The 16,565-nt window shown below is 59.1% G+C and overlaps 1 protein-coding gene across 1 annotated transcript in view; it reads left to right on the top strand.

Moving 5' to 3' along the window:
• LOC144610618 (rho GTPase-activating protein SYDE1-like) overlaps positions 1-16,565 on the top strand; it is a 63,634-nt gene extending 47,069 nt beyond the window's left edge. The window contains exons 4-8 of the mRNA XM_078429452.1: positions 2,937-3,166; positions 10,212-10,338; positions 12,743-12,921; positions 14,483-14,714; positions 15,461-16,565. Coding sequence (XP_078285578.1) covers positions 2,937-3,166; positions 10,212-10,338; positions 12,743-12,921; positions 14,483-14,714; positions 15,461-16,287 — 1,595 coding nt within the window. The 3' untranslated portion in view covers positions 16,288-16,565. The remainder of the gene's footprint in view (positions 1-2,936; positions 3,167-10,211; positions 10,339-12,742; positions 12,922-14,482; positions 14,715-15,460) is intronic.

Genomic DNA, 16,565 nt, shown 5'->3' with positions numbered 1-16,565 from the left:
TCCTTTTTCTCCAGAGATGCTGCCTGACCCGCTGAGTTACTCCAGCGCTTTGTGCCTACCTTTGGTGTACAGCAGCATCTGCAGTTCCTTCCTGCGCGGCATTTGGGACTCTATGACCCCCCCGCAAACCAACCCATCCCAGAAATGTGGGGAAGAAAACTACAGACAGTGGCGCAGCGGTAGAGTTGCTGCCTTACAGCGAATGCAGCGCCGGAGACTCAGGTTGGATCCTGACTACGGGCGCCGTCTGTACGGAGTTTGTACGTTCTCCCCGTGACCTGCGTGGGTTTTCTCCGAGATCTTCGGTTTCCTCCCACACTCCAAAGACGTACAGGAATGTAGGTTAATTGGCTGGGCAAATGTAAACAATTGTCCCTAGTGTGTGTAGGATAGTGTTAGTGTGCGTGGATCGCTGGGCGGCACGGACTCGATGGGCCGAAGGGCCTGTTTCTGCGCTGTATCTCTAAATCTTTTTAAAAAATCTAAACAGATGCTGGTTTAAATCGAAGGTCAACACAAAATGCTGGAGTAACTCAGCGGGTCAGGCAGCATCTTTGGAGAGACGGAATGGGTGACGTTTCGGGTCGAGACCCTTCTTCAGACTGAAGAAGGGTCTCGACCCGAAACGTCACCCACTCCTTCTCTCTAGAGACGCTGCCTGACCCGCTGAGTTACTCCAGCATTCTGTGTCTGTCTTCCCGGAAATGGGCAATTCGTCGGCCAGCTGTGATTTGGAAAAGGGATTTTCCGTCTGCAGCGGTGAACAGCCGAGGAATGGCCGTCGGTGGCAGGAGATTGGGGATGGGCGCTGGTCTGGCGGGAGGCCATCTGTGTGCGGGTCAGTGGGCCGTCCAAGGACGGGCTGGGGCGGGGGAGGGAGGGAGGAATTGGTGTTTATTTCTCAAAACACGAGCGAGAGGTCGCAGGCAGGCTGTGGGCGTTCCTGCTGCTGTTGTTCAGAGGGACAAGGACAAGGATATAGCTGCTTGCAATGTGGGACTGCGCTTCAGGAAGTCCACTGATTGTCTCGTCTCCTGTTTTGCACAGGAAGTGACTGCACATGCTGCTTTAAACCGAAGGTAGACACAAAAAGTCAGGAACAGGGGACGTACAACAAGATCTGGGTGTCCTAGTGCATCAGTCACTGAAAGGAAGCATGCAGGTACAGCAGGCAGTGAAGAAAGCCAATGGAATGTTGGCCTTCATAACGAGAGGAGTTGAGTATAGGAGAAAAGAGGTCCTTCTGCAGTTGTACAGGGCCCTCGTGAGACCGCACCTGGAGTACTGTGTGCAGTTTTGGTCTCCAAATTTGAGGAAGGATATTCTTGCTATTGAGGGCGTGCAGCGTGGGTTAATTCCCGGAATGGCGGGACTGTCATATGTTGAAAGACTGGAGCGACTAGGCTTGTATACACTGGAATTTAGAAGGATGAGAGGAGATCTTATCGAAACGTATAGGATTATTAAGGGGTTGGACACGTTAGAGGCAGGAAACATGTTCCCAATGTTGGGGGAGTCCAGAACAAGGGGCCACAGCTTAAGAATAAGGGGTAGGCCATTTAGAACTGAGATGAGGAAAAACTTTTTCAGTCAGAGAGTTGTGAATCTGTGGAATTCTCTGCCTCAGAAGGCAGTGGAGGCCAATTCTCTGAATGCATTCAAGAGAGAGCTAGATAGAGCTCTTAAGGATAGCGGAGTCAGGGGGTATGGGGAGAAGGCAGGAACGGGGTACTGATTGAGAATGATCAGCCATGATCACATTGAATGGCGGTGCTGGCTCGAAGGGCCGAATGGCCTCCTCCTGCACCTATTGTCTATTGTGACGTTTTGGGTTGAGATCCTCAGCAACAATAACTTAACCATGTCAGTCACAACAAAAGCTTTGCTGTACAAAAACTGTACCAGGGTCCACGTGACTAAATAAACTAAACTCAACTTGTCACCATCCCCTCAGATAACAATGATCCATTCTTAATTTTCCTTGAGCATCGTCCCCTTTGATCTCTCCTTTTCACACCTTACCCTTCCATATCTCCACGGCCCCCTCTCTCCTGACTCAGTCTGCAAAGGCGTATCGACCTGAAATGTCACCCATCTCCCCAGAGATGCTGCCTGTCCCGCTGAGTTACTCCAGCATATTGTGTCAACCAGGTACTTCCAACTCACAAACTCAACTCAGTCTGCCCACTCATCAATGAGTGAATGAATACTTTATTCTCGCGTGTGACCCCACGGTGAAATTCTTTATTTTGAAGCCCCAGGTATGCCAACAAAGTCACCAAGCACCCCCACGCAGTTTCAGTTTTGTTTATTGTCACATGTACCGAGCTACAGAGAAAGTATCGCAAAAAGCTGGAGTAACTCAGCGGGTCAGGCAGCATCTCGGGAGAGAAGGAATGGGTGACGTTTCGGGTCGAGACCCTTCTTCAGACCGATGTCGGGGGGAGGGGGCGGGACAGAGAAAGGACGTAGTTGGAGACAGGAGGACTAGTGGGAGAACTGGGAAGAGAGGGACAGAGGAGCTATCTGAAGTTAGAGCAGTCAATGTTCATATCGCTGGGGTGAATTGTCCTACACGCGGTAGAGTGTAAAGCTTTTTGTTGTTGCGTGCTACGCAGGCAGCAGAAAGACAATGCATGATCCCAATCGATCCATTGACAGTGTATAGGGGTTGATCCACAAAATGCTGGAGTAACTCAGCAGGTCAGGCAGCATCTCGGGAGAGAAGGAATGGGTGACGTTTCGGGTCGAGACCCTTCACCAGACTGTGGTTGTGGTGGGATGGTTCAGTTGCCTGATAACGCTCCCATCACGGCGATCTCCCCCACTCCGACTCCTCCTTTGTGTGTCTCCCCCCCCCCCCCCCCCACCGCTCTGATGGTGGTCCTCCTTGACCCACGGCCTTCACCCTAACGAGCGCGGTTGTTCTCTCTAAGGAGCGCGCACGCACCAGCTGGCCTTGCAGCTGGAGCCTCGCGGGGTGTTCTACCTGAAGGTGTCGCTGGTGGAAGTGTGGGAGGTGCCGCCCGGTGCCGGCGACGAACCTCAGGAGCCCCGGGTGTTCAGGGTGGAGATCAGCGAGCTGGTGGAGAGGGAGAGGTCGCCGGTCACAGTCCCCTTGCTGATACACAAGTGCGTCTCAGAGATCGAGCGGCGAGGACTGAAGGTGAGGCGAGGGTGTGACCCTGGGGTAGGGGTTGCCAACTATCTCACTCCCAAATAAGGGACAAGGTGACGTCACCACCCCGCGCCCAACGTGACCTCACCCAGCCAGCGGCCACGTGCTCTCGCTCCACCAATGGCGGCCGCCCGGGCCAGGAGGCGGGTTGCTATGCAACCTCTGCCGCCGAAAACACTGGGCCCCACTCCCCCAACACACTGGGCCCCGCTCCCCCAACACACTGGGCCCCACTCCCCCAACACACTGGGCCCCACTCCCCCAACACACTGGGCTCCCCTCCCCCAACACACTGGGCCCCACTACCCCAACACACTGGGCCCCACTCCCCCAACACACTGGGCCCCACTCCCCAACACACTGGGCCCCACTCCCCCAACACACTGGGCCCCACTCCTCCAACACACTGGGCCCCACTCCCCCAACACACTGGGCCCCACTCCCCCAACACACTGGGCCCCACTCCCCCAACACACTGGGCCCCACTCCTCCAACACACTGGGCCCCACTCCCCCAACACACTGGGCCCCACTCCCCCAACACACTGGGCTCCCCTCCCCCAACACACTGGGCTCCGCTCCCCCAACACACTGGGCCCTGCTCCCCAACACACTGGGCCCCACTCCCCCAACACACTGGGCCCCGCTCAACCCAACACACTGGGCCCCCCTCCCCCAACACACTGGGCCCCACTCCCCAACACACTGGGCCCCACTCCCCCAACACACTGGGCCCCGCTCCCCTAACACACTGGGCCCCACTCCCCCAACACACTGGGCCCCGCTCAACCCAACACACTGCGCTCCCCTCCCCCAACACACTGGGCCCCACTCCCCAACACACTGGGCCCCACTCCCCCAACACACTGGGCCCCGCTCAACCCAACACACTGGGCCCCCCTCCCCCAACACACTGGGCCCCGCTCCCCGAACACACTGGGCCCCACTCCCCAACACACTGGGCCCCACTCCCCCAACACACTGGGCCCCACTCCCCCAACACACTGGGCCCCACTCCCCCAACACACTGGGCCCCGCTCCCCCAACACACTGGGCCCCGCTCCCCCAACACACTGGGCCCCACTCCTCCAACACACTGGGCCCCACTCCCCCAACACACTGGGCCCCACTCCCCCAACACACTGGGCCCCCCTCCCCCAACACACTGGGCCCCGCTCCCCCAACACACTGGGCCCCACTCCCCAACACACTGGGCCCCAACACACTGGGCCCCGCTCAACCCAACACACTGGGCCCCCCTCCCCCAACACACTGGGCCCCGCTCCCCGAACACACTGGGCCCCACTCCCCAACACACTGGGCCCCACTCCCCCAACACACTGGGCCCCGCTCAACCCACACACTCGGCCCCACTCCCCCAACACACTGGGCCCCACTCCCCCAACACACTGGGCCCCGCACAACCCACACACTCGGCCCCACTCCCCCAACACACTGGGCCCCACTCCCCCAACACACTGGGCCCCACTCCCCCAACACACTGGGCCCCACTCCCCCAACACACTGGGCCCCACTCCCCCAACACACTGGGCCCCACTCCCCCAACACACTGGGCCCCACTCCCCCAACACACTGGGCCCCACTCCCCAACACACTGGGCCCCACTCCCCAACACAATGGGCCCCACTCCCCAACACACTGGGCCCCACTCCCCCAACACACTGGGCCCCACTCCCCCAACACTGGGCCCCCCTCCCGGAAAACACTGGGCCCCGCTCCCCCAACACACTGGGCCCGCTCAACCCACACACTGGGCCCCGCTCCCCCAACACACTGGGCCCCCCTCCCCCAACACACTGGGCCCCCCTCCCCCAACACACTGGGCCCCATTCCCCCAACACACTGAGCCCCACTCCCCCAACACACTGGGCCCCACTCCCCAACACACTGGGCCCCACTCCCCCAACACACTGGGCCCCCCTCCTCCAACACACTGGGCCCCCCTCCCCCAACACACTGGGCCCCACTCCCCCAACACACTGGGCCCCGCTCAACCCACACACTGGGCCCCGCTCAACCCACACACTGGGCCCCGCTCCCCCAACACACTGGGCCCCACTCCCCAACACACTGGGCCCCACTCCCCCAACACACTGGGCCCCACTCCCCAACACACTGGGCCCCCCTCCCCCAACACACTGGGCCCCACACCCCCAACACACTGGGCCCCCCTCCCCCAACACACTGGGCCCCCCTCCCCCAACACACTCGGCCCCACTCCCCCAACACATTGGGCCCCGCTCCCCCAACACACTGGGCCCCCGTCCCCCAACACACTGGGCCCCACTCCCCCAACACACTGGGCCCCACTCCCCCAACACACTCGGCCCCGCTCAACCCACACACTGGGCCCCACTCCCCCAACACACTGGGCCCCACTCCCCCAACATACTCGGCCCCGCTCAACCCACACACTGGGCCCCACTCCCCCAACACACTGGGCCCCACTCCCCCAACACACTCGGCCCCGCTCAACCCACACACTGGGCCCCACTCCCCCAACACACTCGGCCCCGCTCAACCCACACACTGGGCCCCACTCCCCCAACACACTGGGCCCCGCTCCCCCAACACACTGGGCCCCACTCCTCCAACACACTGGGCCCCACTCCCCCAACACACTGGGCCCCACTCCCCCAACACACTGGGCCCCCCTCCCCCAACACACTGGGCCCCGCTCCCCCAACACACTGGGCCCCACTCCCCAACACACTGGGCCCCAACACACTGGGCCCCGCTCAACCCAACACACTGGGCCCCCCTCCCCCAACACACTGGGCCCCGCTCCCCGAACACACTGGGCCCCACTCCCCAACACACTGGGCCCCACTCCCCCAACACACTGGGCCCCGCTCAACCCACACACTCGGCCCCACTCCCCCAACACACTGGGCCCCACTCCCCCAACACACTGGGCCCCGCACAACCCACACACTCGGCCCCACTCCCCCAACACACTGGGCCCCACTCCCCCAACACACTGGGCCCCACTCCCCCAACACACTGGGCCCCACTCCCCCAACACACTGGGCCCCACTCCCCCAACACACTGGGCCCCACTCCCCCAACACACTGGGCCCCACTCCCCCAACACACTGGGCCCCACTCCCCAACACACTGGGCCCCACTCCCCAATACAATGGGCCCCACTCCCCAACACACTGGGCCCCACTCCCCCAACACACTGGGCCCCACTCCCCCAACACTGGGCCCCCCTCCCGGAAAACACTGGGCCCCGCTCCCCCAACACACTGGGCCCCGCTCAACCCACACACTGGGCCCCGCTCCCCCAACACACTGGGCCCCCCTCCCCCAACACACTGGGCCCCCCTCCCCCAACACACTGGGCCCCATTCCCCCAACACACTGAGCCCCACTCCCCCAACACACTGGGCCCCACTCCCCCAACACACTGGGCCCCACTCCCCCAACACACTGGGCCCCCCTCCTCCAACACACTGGGCCCCCCTCCCCCAACACACTGGGCCCCACTCCCCCAACACACTGGGCCCCGCTCAACCCACACACTGGGCCCCGCTCAACCCACACACTGGGCCCCGCTCCCCCAACACACTGGGCCCCACTCCCCAACACACTGGGCCCCACTCCCCCAACACACTGGGCCCCACTCCCCAACACACTGGGGCCCCCTCCCCCAACACACTGGGCCCCACACCCCCAACACACTGGGCCCCCCTCCCCCAACACACTGGGCCCCCCTCCCCCAACACACTCGGCCCCACTCCCCCAACACATTGGGCCCCGCTCCCCCAACACACTGGGCCCCCGTCCCCCAACACACTGGGCCCCACTCCCCCAACACACTGGGCCCCACTCCCCCAACACACTCGGCCCCGCTCAACCCACACACTGGGCCCCACTCCCCCAACACACTGGGCCCCACTCCCCCAACATACTCGGCCCCGCTCAACCCACACACTGGGCCCCACTCCCCCAACACACTGGGCCCCACTCCCCCAACACACTCGGCCCCGCTCAACCCACACACTGGGCCCCACTCCCCCAACACACTCGGCCCCGCTCAACCCACACACTGGGCCCCACTCCCCCAACACACTGGGCCCCACTCCCCCAACACACTCGGCCCCGCTCAACCCACACACTGGGCCCCACTCCCCCAACACACTGGGCCCCACTCCCCCAACACACTGGGCCCCACTCCCCCAACACACTCGGCCCCGCTCAACCCACACACTCGGGCCGCTCCCCAAACTCTGTTAACGTTAACGAGCTCCGTTGGCCTACAGTGTCCGAGCCTACACTGTCCGGGCATACAGTGTCGGGGCCTACAGTGTCCAGTCCTAGAGTGTCCGAGCCTACACTGTCCGGGCCTACACTGTCCGGGCCTACACTGTCCGGGCCTACACTGTCCGGGCATACAGTGTCCGGGCCTACACTGTCCGGGCCTACAGCGTCCAGGAGTACAGCACCCCCCGGGCCTAATACGGGACAAGGGCGGTCCCGTACGGGACAAACAAATTTAGCCCAAAATACGGGATGTCCCGGCTAATACGGGACAGTTGGCAACTCTGCTCTGGGGATGTGGAGCTGGGGGGAGGGAGGGAGGGAGCCGGCTGTGGGGGTGGGGGAGGTCTGGGAGGAAGAGAGTTGGGACCGTGGAATAACGGGATGCTGCCTGCCTGGGTGGGGGGTGGGGGGGCTGGGTATGGGGCGGTGAGGGGGGGGGGCAATGGGTAGTAATGTGGGTGACAGCAGAGTTTGGGCAGTGGGTGAGGGGGTGGTGTGTGTGGGGGAGTGTGGGGGTGAGGGAAGTGTGTGGGTGTGAGGGGAGTGTGGGTGTGTGTGAGTGTAATGATGAGTTGCCCTGGGCTGGCGTCTGGACCCTTGGCTCTGTGCTGGTGATCTGACTATTTCTGCAGCCTGCGGCCCACTCTGCTGGATGGTCCCTGCCCTCACCCACACACACACACCCCCCTCACCCCCACACCCACACTCCCCTCACCCCCACACCCACACTCCCCACACACACACACCCACACTCCCCTCACCCACACACCCACACTCCCCACACACCCACACCCACACTCCCCTCACCCACACCCACACTCCCCACACCCACACACACACTCCCCTCACCCACACACCCCTCACCCACACACACTCCCCTGACCCACACACACCCACACACACTCCCCTCACCCACACACACCCACACACACTCCCCTGACCCACACACACCCACACACACTCCCCTCACCCACACACACCCACACACACTCCCCTGACCCACACACACCCACACACACTCCCCTCACCCACACACACCCACACACACTCCCCTGACCCACACACACTCCCCTGACCCCCACACCCACACTCCCCTCACCCACACACCCACACTCCCCTCACCCACACACCCACACTCCCCTCACCCACACACCCACACTCCCCTCACCCACACACCCACACTCCCCTCACCCACACACACACTCCCCTCACCCACACACCCCTCACCCACACACACTCCCCTGACCCACACACACCCACACACACACCCCTCACCCCCACACCCACACTCCCCTCACCTACACACCCACACTCCCCACACACCCACACCCACACTCCCCTCACCCACACACACCCACACACACACACTCCCCACACCCACACTCCCCACACACCCACACCCCTCACCCCCACACCCACACTCCCCACACACCCACACCCACACTCCCCACACACACACACCCCTCACCCCCACACCCACACACCCCTCACCCCCACACCCACACTCCCCACACACACACACCCCTCACACCCACACACCCCTCACCCCCACACCCACACACCCCTCACCCCCACACCCACACTCCCCACACACCCACACCCACACTCCCCTCACCCACACCCACACTCCCCTCACCCACACACACACTCCCCTCACCCACACTCCCCTCACCCACACACACACTCCCCTGACCCACACACACCTACACACACTCCCCTCACCCACACACACCCACACACACTCCCCTGACCCGCACACACTCCCCTGACCCACACACACACACACACCCACACACACACACACCCACACACACTCCCCTCACCCACACACACTCCCCTGACCCACACCCACCCACACACACTCCACACCCACACACTCTCCCCACACACACTCCCCTGACCCACACACCCACACTCCCCTCACCCACACACACTCCCCTCACCCATACTCTCCCCTCACCCACACACCCACACACCCACACACCCCTCACACACACACACTCTCCCCATACACCCACACACTCCCCTCACCCACACACACACTCTCCCCTCTCCCACCCACACTCGCCCCTCTCTCACACACACTCCTCTCACCCACACACTCCCCTCACCCACTCTCCCCTCTGTGGCGATCACAATCCCAACAGCAAGAAGAGGGAGTGGCCGGGGGTGAGACTGGTCTGTGATTGTGCTGCTGGCCTTGCCGAGGCAGCGTAAGGTGTAAATGGAGTCAACGGAATCAATGGTTCAATGGTTTGTGTGATGGTCCGGGCAAGGTCCACAATTAAACATAGAAACATAGACAACATAGGAGGAGGCCATTCGGCCCTTCGAGCCAGCACCGCCATTCATTGTGTTCATGGCTGATCATCCACAATCAGTAACCCGTGCCTGCCTTCTCCCCATATCCCCTGATTCCACTAGCCCCTAGAGCTCTATTTAACTCTCTTTTAAATCCATCCAGTGAATTGGCCTCCACTGCCCTCTGTGGCAGAGAATTCCACAAATTCACAACTCTCTGGGTGAAAAAAAGTTTTTTTCTCACCTCGGTTTTAAATGGCCTCCTCCTTTATTCTTAGAGTGTGTGGCCCCTGGTTCTGGACTCCCCCAACACTGGGAACAATTCTCTGCTATTTCTTGCGGTCTTGTGCCCAAACCAAGCGGTGATGAAGCTGATGAAATGCTCTCTCTACGATGCTTAATAACCTCTCTGTTTATTGTGTCTGATCAAATGACTGGCCCAGGCTGTAGGTCTGTACCGACTTTGTGGATCGGCAGCCGTTAAGAAGGAGCTCCGAGACGCCTTTGAACGAGACAGTGCCTCTGTCGACCTCTCTGAAGAAACCTATCCCGACATCAACGTAATCACAGGTGAGGTGTGGACACTCACCCGCCTTCCCCTTGCAAGGCCCAGGCTCACAGAATGCTGCCAGGTGACCCATTACCTCTGAATACAAAATGGCCGACACCTCCCTTCCCAGCTGCACGGCACGGTGCTGCGGTTGTTAGTTTTAGTTTCGAGATACAGCGCGAAAACAGGCCCACCGAGTCCGCGCCGACCAGCGATCCCCGCACACTAACACTGTCCTACGCAGTTTTACATTCATACCAAGCCAATTAACCTACAAACCTGGTATTTTATTCACAAAATGCTGGAGTAACTCAGCAGGTCAGGCAGCATCTCAGGAGAGAAGGAATGGGTGACGTTTCGGCTCGAGACAAATCTGTACGTCTTTGGAGTGTGGGAGGAAAACAAAAATTGTCAATTGTCCCTAGTGTGTGTAGGATAGTGTTAATGTGCGGGGATCGCTGGGCGGCGTGGACCCGGTGGGCCGAAGGGCCTGTTTCCGCACTGTATCTCTAAACTAAACTACACCAGTGCATAGTTTATAACATATAAACATCCCTAAAACCCAGCAGGGAATGTACTCCAGCCGTTGCTTACGAGGTTAAAAGGAAGAGCTCATGATTGTCAGTAAGCAGAGGAAAGGGAAAGAAGTGAGAAACAGGTCAAAGTTAGATTTAGATTTTTATTTTAGATTTAGAGATACAGCGCGGAAACAGGCCCTTCGGCCCACCGGGTCCGCGCCCCCCAGCGATCCCCGCACATTAACACTGTCCTACACACTAGGGACAATTTTAAAAAAAACATTTGCCCAGCCAATTAACCTACATACCTGTACGTCTTTGGAGTGTGGGAGGAAACCGAAGATCTCGGACAAAACCCACGCAGGTCACGGGGAGAACGTACAAACTCCGTACAGACGGCGCCCGTAGTCAGGATCGAACCTGAGTCTCCGGCGCTGCATTCGCTGTAAGGCAGCAACTCTACCACTGTGCCACCGTCCTGCCCGGCCTAGAAAAAAATATATTTTCTAAAAAGAAAAATAAGAGCTAGTGTGTGTCAGGATCCAAGCTGGGTCTCCGGTGCTGTAAGGCAGCTCCACCGTGCTGGACTGAGGAAGGGTCCCGACACGAAACGTCACCTATCCATGTTCTCCAGAGACGCTGCGTGACCCACGAGATGGCAGCATTCCTGGCCCGGGACACCAGGGAATAAGATGGGCCTTTGGCCGTAGAGGTGGATGTTTCCTGGGATGAGTTGTTCTGGTAACGGTCGTGTTCTGTCACCAACTGTCGCAAATTCCAGGTAATCCCATTGCGTTAAAATTCCCCACCGACCGAGACGAGATTTGATTCCATGATTCCCTAATTTCATGAATCCATGGTTCTATGATTCAATGATGCAATGAATTAATGACGCCGTGATTTAATGACATAATGATCTAATTACGCCATGATTTAATGATGCAATGATTCAATGATGCCATGATTTAATGACGTCATGATTTAATAATGCCGTGATTTAATGACGCCGTGATTTAATAATGCAATGATTTAATGACGCTGTGATTTAATGACGCCGTGATTTAATGACGCTGTGATTTAATGACGCCGTGATTTAATGACGTCGTGATTTAATAATGCAATGATTTAATGACGCTGTGATTTAATGACATGATTTAATGACGCTGTGATTTAATGACACCATGATTTAATGACGCCGTGATTTAATGACGCTGTGATTTAATGATGCCGTGATTTAATGACGCCGTAATTTAATGACGTCGTGATTTAATGACACCATGATTTAATGACGCCGTGATTTAATGACGCCATGATTCAATGACGCCATGATTTAATGACGCCATGATTCAATGACGCCATGATTTAATGACGCCATGATTCAATGACGCCATGAGTTAATGACGCCATGATTTAATGACGCCATGAGTTAATGATGCAATGAGTTAATGATGCCATGATTTAATAACGTAATGATCGAATAACGCCATGATTTAATGACGCCGTGATTTAATGACGTCGTGATTTAATAACGTAATGAACTAATAACGCCATGATTTAATGACGCCATGATTTAATGACGCCGTGATTTAATGACGTCGTGATTTGATAACGTAATGAACTAATAACGCCATGATTTAATGATGCCATGATTTGATGATGCAATTAATGATTTAATGATTGAAGGGATTGTCACATGTGCGCAGGGACAGTGATATTCTTGGTTTGTGTGTACAGTCCAATTCTCTCTATAAAGGGGAACTCAATGTCCCTGGTTTGTAAGCTGGGGCCTTGGGGTTATGGGGCATTCACCCCCTGGTACCCTGGCAGTGTGGACTCCCTGCCTCTAGCCTTGTGTCAGTGGTGTACCAATGTGCTGACTCTCTCTCTCTGCCCGCTCTGTCCACAGGCATCCTCAAGGACTACCTACGGGAGCTGCCATCTCCCCTCATCACCAAGACCCTGTACGACGTGGTGCTGGAAGCCACGGCCACGTGGCCCCTGAAGATGACCAACGGGGTGCCCGATGTCAGCCTGTGCTCCGTCAATGTTGTGGCCCTCCTCGACTGCCTCACGCCTGCCGAGAAGGTAACGTGGTGTCAGCGATCCCACCCCCCTCGCCCGTCACCCCCACTCACGACAGGAGACAGCCCCAAAATGCTGGAGTAACCCAGCGCGACAGGCAGCATCTCTGGACAGAAGGAATGGGTGATGTTTCAGGTCAAGACCCTTCAGCTCAGAACTATCTCTCCACCCTAACCCCATTCTCCTGCCTTCTCCCCATAACCTCTGACGCCCGTACCAATCAAATTCTACATCTCTCTACATCACCGTCCCTATCTCTCCCCTGACTCTCAGTCTGAAGAAGGGTCTGGACCCAAAACGTCGCCCATTCCTTCTCTCCAGAGATGCTGCCTGTCCCGCTGAGTTACTCCAGCACTTTGTGCTTGTCTTCGGTGTAAACCAGCATCTGCAGTTCCTTCCCTCCTATTCACTACGTTTGCTTGAGTCTAAAGATACAGCTGGAAACAGGCCCTTCGGCCCACCGGGTCCACGCCGGCCATCGATTACAGGCCCTTCGGCCCACCGGGTCCACGCCGGCCATCGATTACAGGCCCTTCGGCCCACCGGGTCCACGCCGGCCATCGATTACAGGCCCTTCGGCCCACCGGGTCCAGACCGGCCATCGATTACAGGCCCTTCGGCCCACCGGGTCCACGCCGGCCATCGATTACCCTGTTCACACTAGTTCTGCGTTATCCCACTTTCTCATCCACTCCCTGCACACTGGGGGGCAATTTACAGAGGGGCCGATTAACCTACAGACCCGCACATCTTTGGGATGTGGGAGGAAACCGGGGCACCTGGAGGAAACCCACGAGATCACAGGGGGAACGTGCAAACTCCACACAGACAGCACCGGGTTTCCGGAACTCCGAGCCGGCCAGAGCCGGCAGATCTGTTCCCTTAGCCGACTTCCAAGGCCGACTTTGCCGGCCGCTACCCCGGCCCCCTGGCGGCCTAGGCAGAGTGAAGGGGAATGCGGGGGGAGGTGGGGAGGGGACTGGGGTAGACAAGGAGGGGAAGGTGAGGGGGAGCGGAGGTGGGAGGGAGAAGGGGGAGGGGGAAATGGAGGGGGACGACGACAGTGGGAGTGGAGGAGAATGGGGAGTGAAGGGGGGCTGAGGGGAGGGGGATGGGGACTGGGGAGAGAAAGGGACTGGGGAGCAGGTGGGGAAGGAGGTAAAGGGGAGGGGGAGGGAGATGGGGAGGGGAATGGAGATGGATGGGGAGGGGAGGGGAGTGGAGGGGGATGGGGAGAGGGAATGGAGGGGGAATGGGGAGAGAAAGGGACTGGGGAGCAGGTGGGGAAGGAGGTAAAGGGGAGGGAGATGGGGAGGGGAGTGGAGATGGATGGGGGAAGGTGGGTGGAGAGGGGAGGGGAGGGGGATGGGGAGGGGTGGGGATGGGGAAGTGGAGGGGGATGGGGAGGGGAGTGGAGGTGGATGGGGGAGGGGAGTGGAGGGGGGAAGGGGAGGGGATGGGGGATGGGGGAAAGTGGAGGGGGGTGTGGGGTGAAGGGGGGTTGAGGCGGCCATGATGCGTGGGTCTCTGTGTAACGTAGCGGTCCCCCTCTCTCCCCCCTCAGGCCACGTTGACCCTGCTCCTTGACCACCTCAGCCTGGTGGCCTCTCTGCAGGAGTCCAACAAGATGACCTGCCAGAACCTGGCCGTGTGCTTTGGGCCCGTTCTCCTCGGCCAGAAGCAGGAGGCCTCCCTGCATGCTTCCAGCACCTTCTCCCACTCCAAGGAACTCGCCAGTGCCCTGGACTTCAAGAAGCACATCGAGGTGTTGCACTACCTGCTCCAACTGTGGCCCAGTAAGTCGGTCGGGGTCTTCCCAGGGTTCAACAGCTCACCCCTGGGCTAACGTATGATGAGCGTTTGTCAGCACTGGGCCTGTACTCGCTACGGTCTCGAAAGATGAAGGGGGGGGACCTAGTTGAAACTTGCAGAATAATGAGCGGCCTGGGTAGAGTGGATGTGGAGAGGATGTATCCACTAGTGGGAGAGTCTAGGACCGGAGGGCACAGCCTCAGGATTAAAGGACGTTCCTTTAGAAAGGAGATGAGGAGGAATTTCTTTAGTCAGAAGGTGTGGAATTCATTGCCACAGACGGCTGTGGAGGCCAAGTCAGTGGGTATTATAAAGGTGGAGATTGTTGATTAGTGTGGGTGTCAGGGGTTATGGGGAGAAGGCAGGAGAATGTGGTTGAGAGGGAGAGATAGATCAGCCATGATTGAATGGCGGACAGAGTAGACTTGATGGGCCAATTCTTCTCCTTGACCTTATCAAGCCTGGTAATGGAGAGGAAGAAGTAGTTTAGTGTAGAGATAGAGCGTGGACACAGGCTCTTTGGCCCACCGAGTCCAGGCCGACCATCGATCACACTAGTTCCAGGTTGTCCAAGTTTCTCACACACTCTCTACACACACCAGGGCTAATATACCCACAGGCCAATCAACCCGCAAACCCACACGTTTAGGGATTGCTGCCGTCACGGGTTCCCTGGACACGTGCAGTTCCAGCGGGAATGTTTCACGCTCCCCTCTCCTCTCGCCCGCAGGTGAGCGATCCAAAGAGAAGCGGGAGGCGATGGAACGGCCGCGGGCAGGCGAGTGTCCGCGTGCCAGGCCCCAGGCGCCGGCGGGGGCAACGGCGGCCGAGGAGGTGGTGTGCCGCAACCGCGTGGGCCGCTCGACAAGCTCGTCCCGCTACCGGCACGCCGGAGACTGGAGCAGCTGCGGCCGCAACTACTTGCGGCCAGCGGGCGGTCAGGAGGCGGGCGAGCGCGGCCAAGACCCCGCCCTGGGGACCAACATCCCGGGCTCGCGGCAGCCTGCGGACGAACAAGATGGCGGCCAGTGTCACACTGGTGGCCGTCAACACCAAGCGGTGGGGCAAGATGGCCGACAACAGCAGGCGGACACACAAGATGGCCAACAACAGCACGCGGACACACAAGATGGCGGCCGATGTCACGTGGACAAACAAGATGGCCGTCTACAGCAGGGGGACAAGCAAGATGGCCGCCAACAGCATGTGGATGGAAAAGATGGTCGTCAACACCACATGGAGGGGCAAGATGGCCGGCTACTGCACGCGGACAGGCAAGATGGTGGCCAACACCACATGGACAGACTAGACGGCGGCTCAATCCCCAGCAACTGGCGGGAGGGCGGCTCGAATCCCACCAGGGGACGTAATTATGACTTGTTGTCGGTCAACGGACAGGGTGATAGTTTGTTCCCTGCCGCCGGCCAAGATGGCAACCCGTTCAGTGACGACGATGAGTTGGACTTTGAGTCGTGTTTCAGCGGCAGGACCAAGGAGTTTGACAGTCTGATCGCGGACATTGAGCGGGAGCTGGCCAAGAAGATCATCTTCCTCTGAGCCGTCAGGAGATGTCGGAGGTGTCGGAGGTCAGGGCCGGACGGACGTTGGCGTGGGCTCTCCCACTCCGCGCCCCCGTGCCCAGTGTGCAATAACACGGTTGCCTGGCAACACGAGTGTCACGCCTGCTCACAAAGCTCACATGTATGTTCCCCCGTGTAGCGTGTGCTGGGTCTTCCTTCATTCTGTCTCCTTGGGTGTTTGGTATGGAGTCTGTTACCGCCCCCCCCCCCACCCACCCTCCCCTCAATCAATGATCAGAGGTTCTCCCCCCTCCC

Source organism: Rhinoraja longicauda, chromosome 37 (genome assembly GCF_053455715.1).
Source record: "Rhinoraja longicauda isolate Sanriku21f chromosome 37, sRhiLon1.1, whole genome shotgun sequence".
Classification (NCBI taxonomy): Eukaryota; Metazoa; Chordata; class Chondrichthyes; order Rajiformes; family Arhynchobatidae; genus Rhinoraja; species Rhinoraja longicauda.
This window is presented reverse-complemented; position numbering and strand designations above follow the sequence as displayed.